We start from the raw sequence: 24,274 nt of genomic DNA, 5'->3' as shown, positions 1-24,274 counted from the left end.
AGAAGGCTTGATTCTGCTCTGGGTAAGCAGAGGACCATGTTCTTGGAGGATACTATACAATAACCTATCACACAGTCTAAATATAGCTCTATGAGCTTTTGAATATCTCACTCCTTCTTTGTTCTATACAGACTTGGTAACCCAAAACCTGTGGCCTTTTTTTGAGAAATATTGGCTTACATGTAGCAAAGACTTTCTAGTCATTTCTGAAAGTATTAACTCCATTTTCTGTATCATTATAATCAGTAGAGAATTTGCCTTCAACTTCAGCAAGCACTGTGAAGCTGTGAAAGTCTAAATAACTTTTGATCATCATCCAGATGCAATTTTATTCTAAAATTACAAATATTTTATGCCACTAGAGACAGCAAAATTAGTAAAAATGCAGTTTCAATTCACAAACACAAAACATACCATTACCCATTTTAAATCCATACACCTAAAACTGGGTGGTCCTCCACCACGTTCCTTTACACTGAGATTTTTTGACTCCTCATTGGAACAAAGTTTTTGAATAACATATTCCTGAAACTATCAATGAAATAGAATATTGTCAAACTATCTTCTTTTAATATATTGCCCCCTTTTCTCCTTGACCTAGAAATACTGAAAAAATCTTTAAAAAAAAATCAGCATTTTCCAGGTCTTACTGCATTTCATGGAATGGACCGTAAGTAAAGCTATGTAACATACTTGCTCTTTTTTGCAGAATAAAAACCTTAGTAAAAACCATAATTTTCAATTCTTTGTTTTTTACCTAGACCATTTCTGTTAAATCCAAATAGAATTGTATTCACCATACTAGCATAAACCTTCAAAACAGCTTTACAGGATTAAAACTAACTGATACCACAGACTGTTTTAAAAAATGATATTAATGACTTAAGTAATTATTTAATTACTCTCACATGAAGACTTAACTCAGCGTGACAGTATTATGCCAACACTTAAAAAAGAGATGTCCGCATTCCTCCGAGCCAAGACCAAGCTCAATTATTAGGAGTGTGGAGTTTGATTTGAACCAGCTTTTCTATTGATGTCATTGGGCTCAAAATCCTACAAGCAAAGGCCAATCTTTGTATTCAGAACACAATCCACTCTAAAATATCTATTTGAGACAATAATTCATTCTGAAATGTTTTCTAACAAAAGTATCACAGATATTCATCACATCACTGTATTAAAATACATATGCTCTTATCTCATATGCTTGGGTAGGAAACTGGGAAATACAGAAAGAGGTATTATTTATTATTTTTTGATTTAAAAGAAAACATCTCTTAATGCAGAAAGCAGAATCCCATACTAAATAGCAAAAATATATTAAGTGTAGTATTTAGCTAACAGTGCTGACTTCTTTCTGTTAAAAATGCAGTCTGTTGAAGGGTATTTTAAAGTATTCAGTCATCTATCATACAGAGATTTATTAGACTCTCTCCTGAACTACAAGGGAGAGACATCTTGGATCTTATCTCCCACATATAGTCCAAAGACTTCTTGTTCATAAGAATTTTGATGGTTATCACAACATGATACAAAGGCTTCCTGCACAAGGGGTGCAATTTCAAACAGTGGATTCAAAAGAAATCACTGCAAGTATGCAGCTTTCAGCAAAACTTAACAAAATGTAAATAATAATTCATGAACCAGAGCAGAAGACTCCAACAATGATGGTAACAATGACAGATGTCCCTGATGCAGAAACATAGTTTCTTCCTGAGTAACAGACAATAGCAATACAACACTAAAACTCAATTTCAAACTGAACAGAATGGATACCAGTATAATCACAGCAAGCCAAATAACAGAAAAACACAAGTTACTCATCATCAAACCTCCAACCAAGTTTGGTTTCTTTAGCAGAAACACAAACACTGATAGCAGAGATGCATGCTGATTGAAGGAGTAACCCTCAGGAGAGTCATGTGGTTAAAGAGGAAGTTTTCTGTCAGTTTTGATCAAGCAGTTACAACAATTGACAGGCAAGTAAGTATTTAATCATTCTACTGTGTAGAATGTGAGAGATTATTTAAAGGAAAAAAAAATAGAGAGCACTCACTAGACTGGGAACTACTACATTATATAGTATTACTACCACAACAAAGTGCCAGAAGATGATAATTTGATAGGAAACAAAGAAAAGGTCTTGCTAAGTCTTTCTACATGCAGAATGCTTAAATGATAGAATTAACACAACCATACATATCTTTAATTATAATTTTTGGAGCTATGTCATTTTTAAATCAGCTCTGAAAAGGGCAATATGTTCAGAAGGCATAATGTAAAGATATTTGCCTGGTTATGAACTTTATAGAAATGGTTTACAGTAACACATGACGGATGACACAAGTGGTTGATGTGATGATAGTGCAAGTATCATCTTCCTTTAGGATTCTTTTTTCCTTTAGGTTTGAAGGATTGCTGAATTGTTTTGTAGAAGGTTATTCTTCAACAAAGGAAATGTATCTATGTCAATCAGATAGCATTGATTAAGCTTAAGCCATTTTCCCAGAGTTTCAAATGCAACAATAGATTACAGGAACATATGACAGGACATTTTAAATAATAAAATGTTGCTACTCTCTAATAATTTACAGTGGCAGCTAGCAAATACTAGTTTTGCAAAGGTAAGGAAAAATACAAAAATATTACAAATAAAGTTTCAAGCAGATGACAAGATAGAACAATCCTATTCAAATTATCACTTTTTCTAGCTTTCTTTGCTTTACAGGCTATTTTTAATATAAAGTTGTATAGACTTATTATACAGTTAAATCCATTTTGTTCTAGATTCTGTTTCATTTTAAAAGGATTTTTTGCCACTGCTTTCAACTGAAAAAGGATTCTGTATACAGAGTTAATCAGAAAAATAATGTTAATGGGACAAAGCATAATGTCCCATTATTTGATGACAAAGCTTTTGTCATCATTACAAAACGGCAAATGCTATTAATATTGACAGATTGGAATTTGCCTAAAAAGAGTCAAGTTACCAAAATGTAAGAGGAAAGAAAACAACAAAATTAAGATTTTAGGGTCTTATTAAACAAATTAGGCAGTTTCTATACTTTGACAACTATTTTTCATCAGAAAAAGAAATTTCTGATTTTACTTTAAAAGCTTTTGCATCCTACTCAATGTTTTACACAATTCACCTCTCTTAGAAAGAATTGAAAGTCCATTTTTTCATGAATACTGCTTACTCAACAGGCAAAAGGAACTAGCTAAAGGCAAATACATGCGTTCTTAGTGAGCATCTGAGGAAGTGGGCCAAGTGTGAGTGTGCATACATATATGAAAGAGAGAGAGAAAAAAATTTATTCCAAAACATCTAGTCTATTTGACTAGACGATAAACATGAGAGTAAGGAACAGTGAATTCTAAAATGTTTAGGCCAAATCTCTATCACTAATTCAGTGTATGATCAGAGGCAAATCATTTAAAGTATCCTGTTTATTTCTGAATCTAAGAAATGAGAAAAATCTGTGTGTACTTACCTATAACACAGCAGTAATTATGAAGATTACTGTGCTTTGAAAGGATGGATAAAAAAAGATAATAAGATGAAATTCTAATATAATCTGTAAACTATAATCCATAAACAGGATATTAGAATGATTCTTTCTTTGTAATTATTAAATAAAATTTTTAAACTCTTTAAAATTCATTACACTTATTAAAGATATGATGAAATATAGGAGCAATGATTTTTATTCATGTTTCCTCCTATTAACAGGTTATGTTCACTGGATATAGATCTATTTTTGGAGCTATACTACACAAGTCTTCAACTTTATTTATATCCTATGAGTAAGAAGTGCAGCATGAGGGGCAGGAGACCTGCATGGGTGAGCAAGGAGCTCTTGGCCAAATTCAGACAGAAGAAGAAAATACACAAAATGTGGAAGAGGGGACAGGCTACTTGGGAAAATTATAGGAATGCAGCCAGAGTATGTAGAGATGCGGCGAGGAAGGCTAAGGCCCAGTTGGAACTGAGTCTGGCAAGGGATGTCAAGGACAACAGGAAGGGCTTCTTCAAATACATCAGCAGCAAGAGGAAGACTAGGGAAAATGTGGGCCCACTACTGAATGGGGCGGGGGCCCTGGTGACAAGGGATACAGAGAAGGCAGAATTACTGAATGCCGCCTTTGCTTCAGCCTTCACTGCTAAGGGCAGCCCCCAGGAATCCCAGAACCTGGATGTGAGGGAGAAAGTCTGGAGAAGGGAAGACTTTCCTTGGATGAGGAGGACAGAATTAGAGACCTCCTGGGCAGACTAGACATCCACAAATCCATGGGTCCGGATGCGATGCACCCACGGGTACGGAGGGAGCTGGCAGATGTTGTTGCCAGGCCGCTCTCCATCATCTTGGAAAAGTCATGGAGAACTGGAGAGGTGCCTGAGGACTGGAAGAAAGCCAATGTCACTCCAGTCTTCAAGAAGGGCAAGAAGGAGGACCCAGGCAACTACAGGTCGGTCAGCCTCACCTCCATCCCTAGAAAGGTGATGGAACAGCTCATTCTGGATGTCATCTCCAGGCATATGGAGGAAAAGAAGGTGATCAGGAGTAGTCAGCATGGATTCACCAAGGGGAAATCCTGCTTAACCAATCTGATAGCCTTCTATGATGGAATGACTGGCTGGGTAGATGAGGGGAGAGCAGTGGACATTGTGTACCTTGACTTCAGCAAGGCTTTTGACACTGTCTCCCATAACATCCTCCTAGAGAAGCTCAGGAAGTGTGAGTTAGACGAGTGGACAGTGAGGTGGACTGAGAAGTGGCTGAAAGGCAGAGCTCAGAGAGTTGTCATCAGTGGTGTGGAGTCTAGTTGGAGGCCTGTGGCTAGTGGCATCCCCCAGGGCTCAGTACTGGGTCCCAGCCTGTTCAGCTTCTTCATCAATGACCTGGATGAGAGGACGGAGTGCCTCCTCAGCAAGTTTGCTGATGATACCAAGCTGGGAGGAGTGGCTGAGACAGCTGAGGGCTGTGCTGCCATTCAGAGAGACCTGGACAGGCTGGAGAGTTGGGCAGAGAGGAACCTCCTGAGGTTCAACAAGGGCAAGTGTGGAGTCCTGCACCTAGGCAGAAATAACCCTAGGCACCAGTACAAGCTGGGGGCTGACCTGCTGGAGAGCAGCTCTGCAGAGAAGGACTTGGGAGTGCTGGTGGATGACAAGTTAACCATGTGTCAAGGGCAATGTGCCCTTGTGGCCAAGAAGGCCAATGGTATGCTGGGGTGCATTAGGAAAAATCTTGCCAGCAGGCCAAGGGAGGTGATCCTGCCCCTCTACTCAGCCCTGGGGAGGCCTCATCTCGACCACTGTGTTCAGTTCTGAGCTCCCCAGGACAAAAGAGATATGGAGCTACTGGAGAGAGTCCAGCATAGGGCTACAAAGATGATGACAGGGCTGGAGCACCTGCCCCATGAGGAATGGCTGCGAGAGCTGGGCCTGTTCAGCCTGGGGAAGAGAAGACTGAGGGGGGATCTTATCAATGTGTACAAGTACCTGGAGGGAGGGTGTCAAGGAGACAGGGACAAACTCTTTTCAGTTGTCCCATGGGACAGGACAAGAGGCAATGAGCAGAAGTTGAAGCACAGGAAGTTCCGCTTGAACGTGAGGGAGAATTTCTTCCCTGTGAGAGTGACGGAGCACTGGACCAGGTTGCCCAGAGAGGTTGTGGAATCTCCTTCTCTGGAGATATTCAAGGCTCGCCTGGCTGCAACCCTGTCTACCATGCTTTAGGTGACCCTGCTAAGCAGGCAGGTTGGACTAGATGATCTCCAGAGGTCCCTTCTAACCTATGATTCTATATTCTATATGTACTACACACACTTACCTATATATGGACACGTTGCTCTGTGCATATACTAAAAAATACATGTTTTAATATATATTTTAATAGGCATGAAAGATACGGTAGTTTATATGGTTCATCTCCTCACAGATAGCAAGATGTTCTTTGAACTTCTGAATCCTAATATATATCCGTCCAAACAAGAATATTTCAATGATAAATCTCTTTATGTATTAGTGGAGAAAAAACTTTCTTAAATCATGTAAAAGACATATTTGTAGCAATAATGGTGAACATTTGATTTTGTTCCCACATACTGCTCTCCTATGCCAGAATTTGTGAATCTCTTAATAGCTTACAACTCTTTAAGACCATATTTCCAGCTGATTCATTTATTCTTATTAGGGATCAAAATATCCTACTCAAAGGATGGTTAAACAGTTTGCTTTCAAATATGAGAGGAAATACAAAGTGAGGTCTCAGACAGGTCTGTCCTGAGTCTGGTTCTATTCAATCTTTTCATTAACAACTACTAAAATAATGGAATAGAGACATAGCTCTCTATTATAAAGCTTGCAGATAACACCACGCTGGAAGGAGTTACAAGCACTTTAGAAGACAGTATTTAAATTCAGAATGATCTTGATAAATTGGAGAAATGTCCCAAAATCAATAAGATGAAATTCAATAAAGACAAGTGCAAGGTACTAAACTTAGGAAGGAAAAATTAAATGCTCAAAAATGGGGGAAACTGTCCAGGAAGCAGTAAAGGATATTGTGTTACAGAGGACTACAAACCGAGTAATAGTTAACAATGCAATTGCAAAAAAAGCAAATAGCATCCTCAGAGATCTTAACAGAGTGCTGCTGTTCAGACATAGAAGGCAATGATTCTGCTCCATCAGAACTGGCAAGCCTTCAAGAATAGTTCATCCAATTAAGGAACTAAACACAAATTCTGCGCAGAGGAAGTTTAAAAAGTTAATGCCATTAAGACACAAGTGAACTTGATGAGTCCACTTAGTATAAAGGACTTCATTTATTTATTTAACATGGATACTAACACACCAGCAGTGAGAGATTTCAAGGATTTAGCCACTGCAAAGAGAAAACATGAGACTAGAGACAGATATGGAAAAGCTGGAGACAAATCAGTTGGTGCACACTGCTGAAGTTACTCCATGTTTGTTTGTAATGAAAAGAAGACAACTTATATATTGCCCTTGGTGATCTGGAAAATCTCCTAGATAAAATGTCAAATGCAAAATAGACAGAGCAGCATTATGGATATTTGATGACCAGCTCAGTGCAGCACACACACTAGTTCAGTTATACCTTAAAAAGGTTTTAAAATATGTGTGCTAAAAGTGTGATCAAGGGAATGAATTATCTTGGTATTATTGCATGATAATCAGTACAAAGTTTGCCAGAGTTGCAATTAGCACTCGGAATGAAAAGTGCTGGCACAGGGGAAGTTCCTTCTACCTAATCTCCACCCAACCAGTCAAAGAAGCAGTCAGATGAGCACAGACACTGCTCTGTGTTCCACCACTGGCCAGAGGTTGATAGATAGGAAATGCAGTCCAGCAGTGCTTCCCACTCATAACCTGTCACTGGATTCATCCTGACAGATATCATCCCTCCCTTACTTGGGGTCAGATAGAAGCAGCTGACACAGAAAACAAGACAAATCTAAGGACTGATACTCTGCTTGTATAAGTGTAGAGAAGTTTTAGCATTTAATTTAAAAAATCCACTTTTTTTTTTTTTTTTTTTTTAACAGCAGATTTGACAATGCATCATTATTTGTATGACTTCTTTGCATTAGGATAGTGTTCCGGAGCCCTAGGCACAGAACAAGACCCTCAGTGCCAGATTTGGAACATAGATGGAACAAAACAGTAGTCCAAGATTTTATAAGACGAGACAGACAGGAGAATATAAATAAGACAGCATCAGTCTGGATGACAGATAGCAGTGTCAGCATACTACTAGTCATCAAGTACTCTGTATACCTTGTAGCAAAGGAGAATTTTAAGGAGAAGATTTACTTCTCTGATTGTTGCAATGTCTTTCAAATATAGGGTTTAGAGTAATTCTAAATGTGACGCAAAGTGTGAACAGACATCTAAAAACTCTTTTCATCAACTAAGTACGTCATTTGTTTTTTATAGATCCTAAATTTATTATCAAGACATTTTTATAAATTCATAATGATGTTTTGGACTAGTGTTACCGTCAAAAAGAAATAACATTTTAATCATGTTAAAATAAGGTTGGTGTCTGGCCTAGAATACTCTGGGCCATGTGGGTAACCCAAACCGAATTTCCTGTTGGGTAACCCAAACTGAATTTCCTGTTCTGATCTGCCAACCCCAGGAGCATCCTGATGATATGCTAACAGCAAAATACTCAAGCAAATTAACTTCTAAGTATGACATTTACCTTCCTTTAAAAACAAAAAAAAAATAAATAAAAAGAGAGATAAAACAGGTTTATGTTTGCACATATGTAGTACGTTAGAAAGGATGCTGGTGAACAAATAGCATTGATGAGATAGCATTTGCATCCAGTGGGGACCCATACGTGCTTGTTGACAAATATTCTAGATGTTGTGGGAATTCTTTAACTTTTTAAACTAATATTACTCTGTAACTCTTTGGGGAGGAAAATAGCCGTGGGGAAGAGGGATAGAGCAGACTTTATTTCCTTTCACTGCAATTGATTGTGAATGACCCAGAGCCTTTAAGACCTGAAGGGATTATTAGATCAGATTTTTACTTAGGCTTGATCCAGAACCATTATGTAGAATATGCAAAGCATTCCATAGCTCTATCGGAACATTTCATTAAGCCACTTATTCACTCTCACTAACTCACTTGCAGAGTTCTTTCTCTGCGGAATTTCCATTTCTTGACACTGTTTGGCTTAAATAGTAATAATGATAACCTACTTCTGCCTCAGTGCTCATTACCACATAGGTTTGGAAAACATTATTAAGTAACAGTACAGCAAAGAAACTCCAGAGTACTGGGTCCTGCCAGATGCATGAAAGTTGTTACACCTTTGTTCCTATTACAGTATTCATAGGTTCCTGCGGCTTGTCCTGTACGATTTGTTTAATGAAAAATAAACATTTTTAGGAGGCAATTTCACATCAGATGCAAGAAGCACATTTTTCTTCAGAATGTGTACAGTATTCAACACAGAAGAGTTTCTCTCTGTAAATAAGGCTTTTCTGGCATAACTGCAATGGAAAGTGCTATTAGGTGTTGTTTATATTTAACAATTTATGCATAAGATGTCAAAAATATGAATCACAGCGGCAAAGAATTCAGAGAGGAAATAACTGCAGAGTGTATTGGGCAAAGCTACAGAGTGATACAATGGCATTTCTGAGCTAAGCCTCCAAGAACTTAAAGCGTTTCCTAGAAGCTTCAGTAGCAGGCACTCAGTATCATGGAAGAGCCCAGAGGGATCAAAAATGATGAAGGTTCAGCATGCATCAGGCTCTGAACTGCAGGCTGTGACAGGGCAGTGTGGGACTGCTCTACTACCTTCTATTAGCTTTATACAAGAAAGCATTCCCTGGGGACCTCCTGCATCTCCTTACTCTGTCTGGAGCTTGAAGGCGAATTGGCATTGACTCTAATGAAGACATATTGCTTTTACATGTCTATCTGAGTTCACTGTTTCACACTCTCACCAGTTGTTTCAAATCAAGCCACACTAGTTTGCAACTAGTCCTGTAAGAACACTCACTTGCCACTAATATACATGAATTCAAGTGATACTTGCCAGTTAACCATTTCAATACTCTGGACACCTCTATACTGTTTATATTGTTCTATATTGTTCTACGTTTGTGGAGAGGTGGTAAAATACAGTTTAAATTGGTTATTTATACCACTTGAATTCATGCATATTAGTGGCAAGTGTATATTGTTTTACGTTTGTGGAGAGGTGGTAAACTGTATTTTACCATCTCTCCACAAAAGTAGAACAATCAGAAGTGAGACAAGGCTGATACAATTCGAGATGGTTTATGGGCAATGATTCAAATCCAGGTAGGAGATGTGATATTTCACATCCTTAGTTTACACACTAAATATTTTGTATAAATATGAGACAAGTTATCAAGATCAGAACTACAAAGATTGGAAAGTCTGTCTTTTAGTAAAGGCAGCTCAGAAGGGCCAGTTGCCGGGAAAATACTTACTATGTTTATATTGTATTTGAAAATACTACATTTATCAGGATGCTGCAAGTGTGAAGAACAGTACAGTTTGCTTTTAACAAAAGGTACCAAGGATTAGGATACATGTATCTGATTCAGCCTCAGCCAGAGTTAGTGGTAGCAGTTTCAGTGACTACAATATATATTAGATCATTATATGCACAGTATTAGTCTGCTTGATTTTCTGTACATACATTCATTTCCAGGATCTGAAGATGAAGTGATAAGCTCCCACTGATCATTCACTTTCAGAAGACAAATACTAAAAGAACAAGATACTACTGCTGCTCTTTTCAGGAAATCTAGAAGCAAAAATCCTAGAAGTCCCAGTATCTAGCCTATGCACACGCACAGTTCCTTTGAACTCAACGTAAATTTTTGCTGCAATAGACCACTTTGAGTCAAACACAGAAACAATATATTTAAACATTATCTACTATCCTGCTTTCTGAAAAATACTAAGAACATATTTTTGGTACTATGAGGTGTAATTTCAATGGCTACTTCACAACATATGGCCAAAAATAGATTGTTTACTTACCTCTGTTTTTCTTATTTTATTTGAAACATAGTAGTGTTGCACTGTTGTACTTTTGTACTGCTTGTTGTACTGTTTTGCTTGTATAAGCACAGCAAGTCAGAACAGTATGTTTAGTAGTATTCCATATATTCCTTTTTTTTCCTATTCCACCTGATTTTTCTAATCACATTTCATAGGTATTTTACAATTGATAATCTTCTTTTCTCATTTGACAGCAAGCTCATTGTAGCATAACGATGAATACTAGCATATGTTACACATATTCCTGCTTTATTTGGATCAGAAAATTTTACTATTTTATCTTTAGTGTCGTACCTTTGTGAAGAGTAAACTACCTCAAATAAGCAGATACCTCACAGATGAGATTTGTAGTTACATAGGACTGATGTAATTAAAACTCTCAGGAGAATATGCAGAATGAAAATCTTTCAAGTTTTTCCTGCCTGAATTATTGTTAGCCAAGGACAGTATTCATCATTTCATTACTGGAAATGGAAAAGTGACAGGACATTTAACACTGGGGCACTTATTTCACAGGTCTTGATCTTTCAGCAGTATTTAGATTCATAAAGAGAGAGAGAGAGAGAGAGAGAGAGAGAGAGAATAGTAAGAATAAAATGAAGATCTACAGAAAATCTGACTCTTTCCCGCCCCCCCCCCAGTGTTCAGAGTAAACTGCCACAAGTCAAGTTACCGATTTCTTGTTTTTAATCTTTCACAGACCAGTCACATGGCTGTACAGGATGCAATGATCATGTCAAAAACTGAGTGTAGTAATTACTAGTAGAGCCTCCTCTGCCATCCTGGCCCCTATACACCTTATCTTTCCATTCCTGAATAGGCAATACAACCATATGGGATACTCTGCCCTGGCACAGGAGACAGTTGCATCAAACCATTACTCAGCAATTCAAAACATTAAACCAGTTGCAGTATCTCTTCCAGGCAATTTAGCAAGGTTATTCCCTCTTAATAACTTATCTTCAGAAATAATGACATTTGAATTATAAAACTGAGAAAGAAAAGGTACTTTACAGGTAAGTGCCATTTATTCAAAATGTTTTCATTTTAGAAGTCATTTTATGGGTGCCCTTCAGACACAGCCACATCTCCATGTTTCAGCAATTATTTAGCATTTATACTTTCATAATTTGGGAGAGTTCTGAATAAGAAGCCTATACCTTGCCCCAAACTGGTGAATCAGTCTTCAAAACACCTTATACCTAAGAGCCACTAAACAAATTAAATAATAAGTGGGAAAGCATCCATTTTTTCTACTCTGTCTGTGAACATAGTGAAAAGTAGCAATACTCTCTCAAAGCTAGGATATAAGACAGAAATCTGTCTCACAGTCACAAAATCTCCTGTTACCATAGTGATGGGGATTGAGCAAATGACTAAAAATACCTGGTCTTATTCACACTGTCTTAGGAATGTGACCTAAATGACATATAATGTATGTTGTTCTGTGAGAAATTAATTGCATTTACTAGGAGCCAACACTGAATGTAATATAATGTGCAAATATGACCTGTTGTCAGACACTTACAGGACCACCTTCTTCTCAAATAGGCAACGCGAACAGAGAGCTGGCTCAAAGAAAGCCTTCATGTATGTCATTAACAAATCAAAGGTACCAATTAAACATGGATTTAGTCTCACTAGAATAAACAAAGTTGTACTTTAAAAGCATTCATTGGAATCGCTGATATGTGATATTAACTGTTACCCCCAAATAAGATCAGTGTCTGCAAAAGTATCTCAGTTGTGATGGGTGTCAAATTTGGACACATGGGTATTATAAAGCCATGTTTAGGCCAGCTTTGTTTTCACAGCACCTATATATGCCAGTACCAAATGAAAGTGTGCTACTAGAGAGGGGATAGAGGGATATTTCACCCTCTAAGTGCCCAAAGAGGCTGCCTCCACAAGTTGCATCCAGAAGCTGCTGCTGCTGCTCCACAATAAGTGAAGCATTCCAGGTCCCCCACTGACTGTCTAGAGAAAGGGGAAAGTAAGAGGGAAAATTGGACTTCGTATTTATTTGAACAGCTTAATCAGTTACAGTTTTATTTCTATTTTTACAAGACAATATTCTCCCTCCTATTTACAGTGCAAGATAACATGATTCTTGACTTATGACATTTTATTTCCTTTGCCTCTGAATGTTTCTAATAGTTTGCTGGGGTGAACTGTCCAAGGATGATGGAAGGCTAGTACCACTGATGTTATAAAGGAGGAAACAAGGTAAATATTTTGCCTGGAGACAGCTCTAGATGCACACCCATCACAAAATTACCTCGTATTCTCTTTTGTGCATTCCAAGATGGTATGAGATTATATTCCAGCATTGTTAGATACAATTCCACAAAATGTACTTTATTTCAAATATAATGATTAAACACTCAATTTTGAAAAGCATCATCAGCAGAAAGGTTTTATCTTGACTATGCTTTTAAAAACAGAAGCTTTTCTACTTATACAATCAAAAACAAACAAAAAACCAAAAACACCCAAATCCTGCAAGTGGAACTTTTTCTACAATTGCAAAGTATTCTCAAAAAACGACTTACCTGGGCAGACCATCTGAAAGGCACGCTGTACTCCACTGGTGGGTATAAAATATCCACAGTCCTTGAAAAATCCAGGCAGGTCATTTCTGTCCATCTCTTCATTGAACTGTCTTTTGGCAAACATTGCTTCATAGACTGAAAAACAAGCCCAAACCAGAAGCCTCCATTAGAGACAAACTTGCTATATATTATTAGGCATTGATTTTACTAGAAATACTTTCTTCAGAATCAGTTTAATATTGTTGATAAACTTTGTGTGAAAACCCAGACCTGTGTAGAGGTCAGAGAATGGGGCAGGTTGCTGCTGACTTACTCCTGCAGTAAAGTGAAACTCACTAGTCATCTTTATAGCATCTGAAGAGGAATAGTCAGGTTGAAAAAAACTTCTTTCCCATATTAGAATTTCTCAATATGGAAAGGTGACAGTTCATCCCTGCAGAACTAGCCTGGTGGAAAGAGGTTGGATAAGTAGATAATTATAGTGGGTACATCTTTTTTAATTTGGCAGATAGCTTAGCCTATTTAAAGCAGTATATTAAACTGCTTCACTTTAGGGGAAAGGCATGGGTAAAACTTAAGAGTGTAAGATGTTGTGCCCAGAATTATTGTAATAGAGATATGTGTAGATGCCTTGCCAAGGTTAATTAAAAAAGAACAAGGATGACATGTACTAGTGGGCTAACGGTGAATTATTTTCTTGATAAATTGAATGTATTAATCTGGCTTCAATCAAAGACATTAACTCAGAGATAAGTGTTGTGTGATTTATTTTAAACTGCTCAGGAAAGCAAAAGTACAGACTAAAAGTAAAAATCTTCACAGTCTTCTATATTTTGATGTCCATACAGCATTTTAGTTGATCTACCTAGCTCATAGATTCTTGCAGAATTGGTGCCAGAAATCTTCCTCCTGACAGATAAAGGATATTAGTCTATCTGGTTTACTATTTATTAATGGAACCAGCAGTTTTCCTATAAGGCTTAACAGCAGTAGATCAAACTGCATTCTATATTATGCACAGGCATCTATAACATGTCTCTGTCTTCAATAAAATACAGTGAATTAATGCAAATTAACACCTGCCTTTTTAAGTCCAACTTTGTACTTAAAGACCGTAACAACAGCAAGAAACAAATACATTGGGCTGCAACATGTTATCGTATCTATAAACAAAGAAGCCTTGAAGTTATAATTTTAAAAACTTCTTATTAATGCATCAGTGAACCAGCATTTCAACACAATAGGAAGAGTACTATAAACTTTTCAGTCATCCAGCATTGGAAGTATGTTAAAAGCTAATCAGTCTGGGACAAGAATACACTGTTCCATGAGGATATAGCTTATGTTTTACAGATTAATTATTTTTATTGATGTATTTTTTCTCATGTAGAGGAAAAACAAATTGTATATATATTTCCTACTTGATGATAGGACTGGAAGACATGAATTTAGAAGTCAAAACTATGCCATGAATCTTCAGAAGCTTCAGATGTATTTATTACATAGTCTGCATACAGAAGGTATATAGAAGGGATCCAAAGCATACCCAACAAATGTGCTCAAATTAAGTATTGCAGTCCTCCTACTCTGTACTGAGTATAAAGTATAAAGCTTTGTAAATGCAGAATTAAAGGACTGAGTGGAAATGAGAACCAAGATCTAAACAATTAATATCTATCAAACTTAGAAGGTGTGAAAATTGATTAGAACCTATGTCCAGAATTAATGGGTATATTTTTATCTCTCTGGAATGCTAATGCACACTTAAAAAAAAAAAAAAAAAAAAAAAAAAGGCAGCACAGTTCTAACCCTTAGGTATGAAGATGGTTATCCAAATCCAACTTTCAGTGCTGCATTTTTGACACTACAGAAAGGCATAGTGGAACAGTCACACTGCTTCACTTCTCCTCAGCAGTGTGTGAACGTTAAGATTTAATAATGGCAATTTCTCATTTTTGACAAACTTCCAGTTAAGGTGTTTTTCTAGCATGGCTGCATATCACATACTCTAAATCCAAAACATTCTATTAATGCCCAAATACTCTACACAGTCGTTCTGGCATTTTTGTTCCCAACAGGAAATTTATATTCTAGCATACTTACTCATTTAATTTTAAATATCCCCTGAAACTGCCACCTCTTACCCTGGAATAGGAATCTGAAGGGCAACTGATCACAGAAAAAGGAAGTTTAGATTATATTTCGCAGCCTAAACTGCTTTTTCTTTTCCTTTATATCTTCCTATAATCCCTAGAGTAATAAGGATTACTTATTACTTATTATCCGACTAGTAATATTCAGAACAATGCAGAATGTAGTGAGCAGAGCAGCTGGAGCTAAGGAAGAGTCAGTTTTGTTATTAGTCAACTATTTCCTTCTCCTTCAGCATTGGCTTGCTTATGTATCAGAACCAGTACAACCATCAGAACCACTGGCCCTCCCGTCTGTGCCTTCTTGATTATTCTTTCAAGCTATTGTCATTTACGTTTCTCCTGGCTATTGCTGTTTGTTCCATTTTAAGTGTGTGTCTGTGAGTCTTTTACCCTGCAGCTGAACAACAACATGTATCTTGCACATGCTTGACTACACAGTGAGCCTTCAGACTGGTGAGGGAATAGGGGAGACAAAAGCAAGTGTAAAAACTAGTTTCACAAATAAAATGTTTAATAAATGAATCACAAAAAATTTTGCAAAGGTATCTTCTTTTAAAAGGCTCTCTAAGCCCTTAAGCTTCTACCAGTTATTTATTTCATTATGGGAGATGTTCGAGTAAAATTAATTTTCCATGCAATGGGACAATAACCCTGACATTGGAAAAAAAAATATTATAGCCTGAATGAGTATAAAGGATAAAGCTCTAAGATAATTATGATGATACTCAGCTTTGCTCCTTCTCACCCACTTTCTCATTAGAAATCCTTCCCTCTGACAGTGTACCATGCTGCCCATCATTTCAGTTATGAATTAAGTTATATTGAAAGTAAAATAAAAGATCAGTTCTATGCAAAAATTATAAAACTTACATTTCTTCTTGTCCATCCACTCTTCCAACTCAAAATACCGAAGTGGTGTGGATAGATCCAAAACACCAGCTCGACATTTAATACGGGCCATCATTTTACGGTAGCACTTCACAACTGCTGGTAGGGATAGTCCCTGACTTGTAGCCTGTAGTTAAAGATAGAAGAGATAAGTGAAGGATGACTAAAGAAATAATGAGAAGGTGGAACTGAGAGGTGTGCAGTGTATGAAAATCTTAAAGGAAATAGAACAAATTGCATTGCAGCACATACATATGGACAAACACCTAAAAACAATTACTCCATAGTGCTGATAAGGAATGGCCCTTTACAGAGGCGATAAAACTACTTTGGGATATTGGGCCTATGAAAATTACAGAAGTAGAACCATGGGGAATAGAAAATACTATCTGCCCCTGATCAGAGTTTGAGTGGAAAGAGAAGGTTCTGCATCTCAGCAGAAAAGAAGTGGAACAGTGAAACTTGGTAAGGTCTGAAACTTTGTGATCAACATTTGATTTTTGATAAAAAATGTCAGGTGAGAAAAAAAAAAATACATGCTTGTTTTCTATGGCCCAGCAGTAGAAAACAAGAAATGCCACTTCACCTCATCATTAATTCCATCAGCAGAAAACTTGCCCTCTCTCATCATACAAAGCCAAGGAATATTTTTAAAGGTTAAAGACTACCAAATAATATGGTCTGGGTTTTTTAATTATCTTATTTTGGGATTCTGGAAAACTAATAAAATAAATAGTTTAATGGATTACTCAGTTCCTACTAGACCCACTTATTTGAATTAGGTTTATTTTTTCTTATTCTTTTATCTTCTTCAGATAGAAGGCTTACAACTTAGCAGAGAAATATCTTAACTAAAATAATGCAGTCTCCATTAGCACCCAACCTGCAATATGCATAAGCTCTTTTAACTCATTAAAACACCGAAATGCAAGACCAAAGTGCATATTACGGGTTTCTAGTATATCATTTCTCAGGAACTGGCTTTTCATTTAGCAACACTAGACGAAAAATATGAAAAACAGAATCCTTGACTTTTTTGTTCAGTAGTTGATGTTTAAAATGTAGTGGGAGAAGACACAACAAGCAGTTAGTTTCAGCCTGTTTTTTCTACCTGAAAAACTGCAAGCCCCAGAATTAATAGTACAATATGCAAGTACACCAAGATTCTCTGAAGGCAGAGGGACCAAATGTCACAGAAGCCACTTCTAAAAACTAATGCAGAGTCTTCTTAAGAACAAGCGGTGGAAAAGGAAAATCAAGTCCCAGTAGAGCATTTGCTATCAGTGATTTTTCTCTAACCTTCAAAATGCAGAACAGCAATGACAAACAGACTAGTTGAGCATGCTTTTTTCATAGCAAAATACTAATAATCAAGAATTCTTACACTACTAGAATTTAAACAAGATTAAAGAAATAAGGCATTACCTTAATCTTTATTCTTTTGAATGCCCTGCATTCAAGCCATCCTCTCACATATCTTTGAATGCAAATGACTGATTTAAGTACTTCTCTACTGCTAGAATGCATTCTGCCATCATGAAAAGCTTCAAAGACTTTCAAGTGCGTTCCATTTTTCTTTATCTTCTTCTGAGTTTGAAGGTCAAGGTGTCTGTCACTAGAAATGAAAGCATAGAGATTGGTATTTCAGTTTGATAGACAAATGTTTGAACTATGATTCAAAGTTCTAGTAGACAAATTGTAAACTTATATCTAAAATAATTTTAAAATGCTATAAAATCCTTTTACTAATATGAATAGCTTGAAAAGAAACTTTTGATCATTTATCATCTACAATTACAGAATTAGTACCCAAACTCGCTTGCCAAATGTTTTGCTGAAGAGGTGCAGATCTGCCCAATGCTCCTGGCCTAGTAAACTACATGGATTAAATTATCATTATTTTCAATTTTGAAGCCCTATACAACTGTGCAGTTTTTTCACCTACTTTAATTTTTAAAAAATGGAGGACACTGAAGGGTAATAAAAGGCATATTTTATCTGAAGATTTTTTTTAATAATGAATCAATGTAAGACAAAAAATACAATTTACTTACCTGCCATTAGAGCAAAACTGGCAATACTAATTACAGTACACAAAGGTACTGAAATCCTTAAATGTCTCTTCCATCTCCATGCTAACTTTCAGAACTTTTATTCATGTGTCTTCATTAAACTTGTTAGGAAATTTTCAACAAAAAGATTTTTACTGGAATATGGAAATGATTTGAAAGCAATCCTTCTCATAAGGATACATCAAGAAACACTGTACTGGAGATTTACTTGTCAAGATAAGACAGAAGAAACCCTAGAAAAGCGATGATATTCAATAATGTGAATTGTGTATGTATTTGCCACTGTAAAATGAACAAAACAATTTTTAAAACCCTGAAAGCTCTCAACTTTGTCTTAACACACAATGAGGAAAAAAGGAACACTCCAAAGTCTCATTTCTACAGTACTCCACTACGATTATTTGACTGTTATTTGATTATTTGAGGAAATGATCAAAGTGTATAGGTTCGATATTCAAGGTGCTAGATTTTGCATTGCAAATTGTGAAACTGACCAAACTGTAAACCAAAATGTAACTGAGGATTTTCTCATACACCACATTTACAGCTTTCTTTTTTCTAAATGTATAATTATGAATGGAAATGGTCATTGTATAGCTAAGCTCATAAATAACTGTATGCTCTAAAGTCAACTGCAATTTTGCTTACCACATCCATTCTGTGGATGTGGTAAGCATCCAGACTAAACTAATCTGTGTGAAATATCATTGTGTTGAGAGGAAAATGTTTTTTGATGTCTGATCTTAATTGAGCAAGGTGCTAGTCAGATAAAAATGCTTGAGAAATGGTAATCTGAATATTTTTCAAAACTTGTTTTTTGTTGTTTTTACTTTTTTGTGAGGTGGTAATCATTTTTTTGGAGACAAAACAATTTAATTAGGAATCCAAACCAGTTATTTTCTGGTCTTCTGTAACACTTTCTCCCTTTAGTCATGAGCCTACAGGATTTCTCATCAGATTATCTTCCTATAATAAAAACACATTAGTCGTCCTTATTCAGCATTCCATTTTGTGCCACAAAGACACATCTGCCCCATCAATCGTGATCTCTCTACCAGCTAAAAAAAAAACCTTTAAGGTATTTCACACAACCTCCCACTATGGGACCACGATTTCACTACTCACTTACAAGCTAACGTACACTCTAACCCTTTCCACTGAAGAAAGAATTCATCCTTTTGCCAGCTTAGTTCAGCTAAGTACCATCAGAGGCTGTGCATTCATTATTCTCCCCAGAGTTTCTATCAGAGAAAGACAGCATTTTAATTTGTTTTTAGAGTTTCACAGAAATTGCAGTTTCCCAGGTTACACAACAAACGCCCTGAGTGGACTCATCGCTACAGCCCTTTCTGTACAGTTCTTGACAGTTTGCAGGTGATGTGTCTACTCTAAGATGCCAGTATGTGCAAAGCTCAGGATATCCAAGTGCTACTGCCTTGGGCTGATCAGAGGCATTGTCTATGAAGACCAGGGAACATCATCATCAGACAGACAAGAAAGGGATCTACTTGACTTATTACATACAAGGGCATATGAGTACACACAGAATTCTGTATTTGTCACCTTTCCAAACTTAGAGAAAAAGTTCACCAGAGGCAGTTATCTATGTTGAAAAGACAAGTCTCATTGTGTTATCTAATAGGAAGTAAAGTTTTAAATTTTTTCTTAACATTTTTTTCAGATTTATAAGTATTCCAGGTAGAATATGACTTTACAAGCAAGCCCCTCAAATCAGTATGTAAGTTGTGATGGAGGTAGGTTATTTGGGTAAGACAAGGCATTTGAAGTGAAGGAAAGAAATTCTTCCTAAAAATAACAGATTTTAAGTTAATGTTTTTGTATGGAAATGTGTTTCAGAACAATTCTGAGTTTATAGCCACTTGCATTCTTTGTTAGAGCCATGGTAACACAAATGATATCAATGACATAGACAAGTGCCTGTTTGACAGATGGAATATACAATCACTGTCTGTGCTGCAGCTGTTTTTATAAAGCCAAATTCATGCTGCAGATCTGATGGCAATGCATTGAATAGATCCTCCTACTGAGTTATATGTGTTGTAATTTTTTTTATAATCTCTTACTTAAATTTCATGCAATTTACATATCCTGATTAATAGTGTAAAACTAAATTTAATATGACCTGGCACTGGTGTATAAATGATATTTTTTTGATATTAATATTGTGTTGTTCTTAAAGATTAATTTATTTTCAATGTTGTCATCATCACTGTTCTTTCTCTTATATGCCACCAAAAAAATCCACATTAAGCTACCTCTTGCTGAATGTGATTTTTATTCATTACACTATCTCTAAATGATACCTTTTATAAGAAAATTTGTTCTTGGAAGAGAATAGCTAGGCAGAAAAAAAATCAGGTTTTCTTTTTATTTAATGAGGGCTTAGAACATACTAGAGCAGAACAAATATCAAGTCTGATGTTTGAAAGGGAATTTCTATCAAAGCAACAGTTTATCTGCATTAACATATATTCCATCAGTTTTAAATTTTAGTTCAGATATTGCTACTAATTAGTTTTGGCTGATATTGGAGTATTTTGTATGCCCCATTTATAAAAGCTGTTTTCCCATCTGTTAATAGGTTGGAAGTGATTAAAGGACACTTATTTTGGCTGTTGTAAAGGCCAAATCATTTTAAAGCTGCAAATATGTGACAAAACCAGCTAAAGGTTTGCCAAGTTCAGGACCTGAATTTCCTAAAGTGTTGTGATGTCTGCTTCCTTCCCCTCCTGCCTTAAGTATCAGTATATAAAAGCAAAAATTCAGCCTGATAGGCCACATCTACTACTTATTTGTTTAAGCAGAAGTTTTAATAAACTTTCAATGTGTTTCTAATCTCCAGCTGAAAATCATTTCTGCTGCTTATATACTAATTTTGAAGCATTTCTTCTGAGACCTCAAGTAGAACGTAGTTTACAAGAGTATACCCACTATCACAATATTTGAACACCTATGCCTTCTTGTCTATCACTTTATCAGTGTGCATGAGAGAGAAGAAAAAAAAGAGGAATAAGTCAATGTGTAAAACATCAGAGTAAAAAGGATAACACAAAAAAAGGTAAAGAATGGGATGAAAAGGACTATCATGGAGAGTGAGCTGGCAGTCAACAGTAATCCAGAAACCCTCATGGCAAGAGATTTGTGCGCCACATATTGTGAAACAATTCAAGCCTTCAGTTCCAGTTAGGGAAGAGTATTTCAGGCATACATTTAACTTAATGGAAGATATGAAATAGCCTTGTGCAGAAAGCTGAAACAACTCCTGAACACCGATTATGTCTTATGGTCTACCTAGAGGGGTTAAGTGAAATTTAAGATATGCATGTAGGCAAATCTTACTTCTGCAACTATAACCTGCTGTTTCCCTGTATACTTGATGTTTTATGGTATCAGAATAGAACCCAAGCTGACCCTTGTAGAGTATCTTGTAGAGGTATGAAAAGAGTATTCAAACAGATATTCTAAAACTGGTTTGTCTGCAATTTCCTGAATATTTTTTTTTGACTGGACTTGAACTGTGATAGCAAAGGGAAAAGATGAATAACTAACCCTAGACTTACTCACTTCATCTGCAAATTTAATTTTATAAATAAGCAACATAGCGCTACCAATATATATTAGACATATCACCTGCTTTGTACTACTTTAATGGAAAATCTGTCAAGCACTTTCTTTAATGATTATATGTCTTAAAAATTCAAAAATGAAAGGATTATCACTGAAATCATATTAATCTGCAAAGGATTAACAGCATACTGTTGAAAGACTTCATGAACTGCAAAAGGAGAGGATATGAAATAAAAAAATGCAGATAGTTTTTCATATAAATAGTGCAGAAAGAGTGTAAAGGTTGAAGTAGAAAAAGCAAAATGGATTGAAACAAAGAATGCTGATCCGAATTAAACAGTTCAGCTTTGAAAGAAAATCAATTTGTAGAAAATTTACTATAAATTATAATATCCCTTACCACCTGTATAGTTTACTCATTTTCTCCACACATTTCTGTAACCAGATGTGCTCTCATTTTAGTCTGCAATTTTAAACACATCTAGATACATTATCTGAAATATATTGTTTAAAAAATGAAAAAAAAAAACATTGTACATTCCGAACCTAATGAAGCATTGAGAAGGAAGTCTGGATTTCCTGCTTATGCAGTCTTTTCCTTTAATAGATAGGAAGACTCCCATAGTTCATAAAATACTTTATCTTCAACACTACACAGCTTAGGTGTTAAGATTTCCATGCACAAACAGATCGGCTTATTTCTTTGGTATATTTTCCCTGCTTGTAGGACAGTAATGAAATCATGGTCAGGCACCTCTTGTTACTTAATGGCCAAGAGAGTTCATTTCATTAAATCTAATTCAGCAGTTATCCATATTCATAAAGTCACTTAAAGATGTGTTTGATTTTAGCTTTAGTGGGACATAAGGATAAGCTTAAAGTTAGGCACAGACTTAGAATGCTATGCTGAACTGGGATGGCTGCAACTGCATGCTTACCAGAAGTAAAGTTAAAATTAAGTATATGCTAACGTGTTTTGCTGACTAGAGATGGAGTGCTGAACTAGCACCCAGTCATTACTCAGAAGTGTCAGCAAGTTCTCAATGCAGAAATTATCACTTTACAAATAAAAATTTAAGATATGCATATACATACTCAATGTATGGCTGAGTAGAATTTGATGACCAGCTAATTACAATTCATGCAGACATAAAGTAAGAAGATGATGAAACACTGTTTAAACTGTAAGATACATCTCAAATTATTCACTCAGGATGTACACAGAAGATAAAATAAGGCAATGAAACAACATGTAGGCTTAAATGCTACCCAATACTGCAGGTATGATAATAGCTTTAACTTCCACTTGAAGACAGTTATCAGCTTCAGTAGGCCCAATGTAGTTGGCCTCAGGATCTGATATTACAATTTGCCTGCTGTCCTGAGGTCCCAGTGATATTAGTGAGAGATAAGGACATACATCATACAGAAGAATCTGGTTCATCACACAAAGAATCCAAAACCCCCATTCTGGAGTTTTACAACTTAATGACATTGAAAATCTATGGATTCTGCTTGGAAATAACATAAATGCAAGACTAAGGCACACTCACGCTTCCTCATGCCTTTTTCTCTTTTCAGTATTAATTGCAAGGAGAAAAGCATGGTCTGAAAATAAATTAATCATCAGTTTCATTTGCTGTTATTGCTACAAGATAGGAATAGAAAAGAAGTACCTGCTTTTTCTCCTTTCTGACTTAACACTAGACACAGCACTCTTCATTTTGTTGACTTGGAAATCTACCATGAACTGGAAAGACAGAAGAAAGATAAAAATTAAATTAAATTAAATTAAATAGGTAAAATCTAAGACAGCTCACAACTGCCCTATTTTTCAAGAACTGTACTTCTACTTTAAAAGGTTTTAAATCTACACAGAATTTATCCACAGGACTTTATTGAGCGAAACTCAAATGTTTAAAGAAATAAACTTTACCTAATTTATAACACAAAATATCAGGTATGAGCCTAGCAAAACTTTGCTTTATGCTCAGATGTACGGATTGAAAAATGGTAAACTTTGCCCTCCTCTTCCTATCTCCTCAGTGAACACTTCTTGACCTGCTATATTTGATGACAATTTTAACAATGCTTTCATTTAATCAATTATGAAAACACAAAAAGCACAAACATTTGCCACCTAACTCTTCCTCATAAAATAACTCAATTGTATAGATGAGCCTGTATAACTTTTGCTGAAATTTGTATCTGAACTGGTATCCTCTTGAAAAGGATACATTATCCTTAAAAGACTCAGAGAAAAGAAGAAATAGTATATGAAACATACTCCACCTCAGATGTCCTTGCCCAGTAGGAAATATGGCCTTTCCCATATACATTTTAATTCTCATGTTACTGAAACTAAATGAGGAACGAAGCACTAAAAAGAACGGATATTTGTCATCACATTAAAAACGCTCTCAT

The 24,274-nt window shown here is 36.1% G+C and overlaps 1 protein-coding gene across 1 annotated transcript in view; it reads right to left on the bottom strand.

The window, feature by feature from the left end:
• Window positions 1-24,274, bottom strand: part of IQCM (IQ motif containing M) — a gene marked incomplete at its 5' end in the record, with an annotated part of 85,622 nt that overhangs the window by 22,230 nt on the left and 39,118 nt on the right. Inside the window, 3 exons of the mRNA XM_062574942.1 lie at window positions 13,150-13,284; window positions 16,173-16,317; window positions 17,616-17,805. Coding sequence (XP_062430926.1) covers window positions 13,150-13,284; window positions 16,173-16,317; window positions 17,616-17,805 — 470 coding nt within the window. The remainder of the gene's footprint in view (window positions 1-13,149; window positions 13,285-16,172; window positions 16,318-17,615; window positions 17,806-24,274) is intronic.

Source organism: Rhea pennata, chromosome 4 (assembly GCF_028389875.1).
Source record: "Rhea pennata isolate bPtePen1 chromosome 4, bPtePen1.pri, whole genome shotgun sequence".
NCBI lineage: Eukaryota > Metazoa > Chordata > Aves > Rheiformes > Rheidae > Rhea > Rhea pennata.
This window is presented reverse-complemented; position numbering and strand designations above follow the sequence as displayed.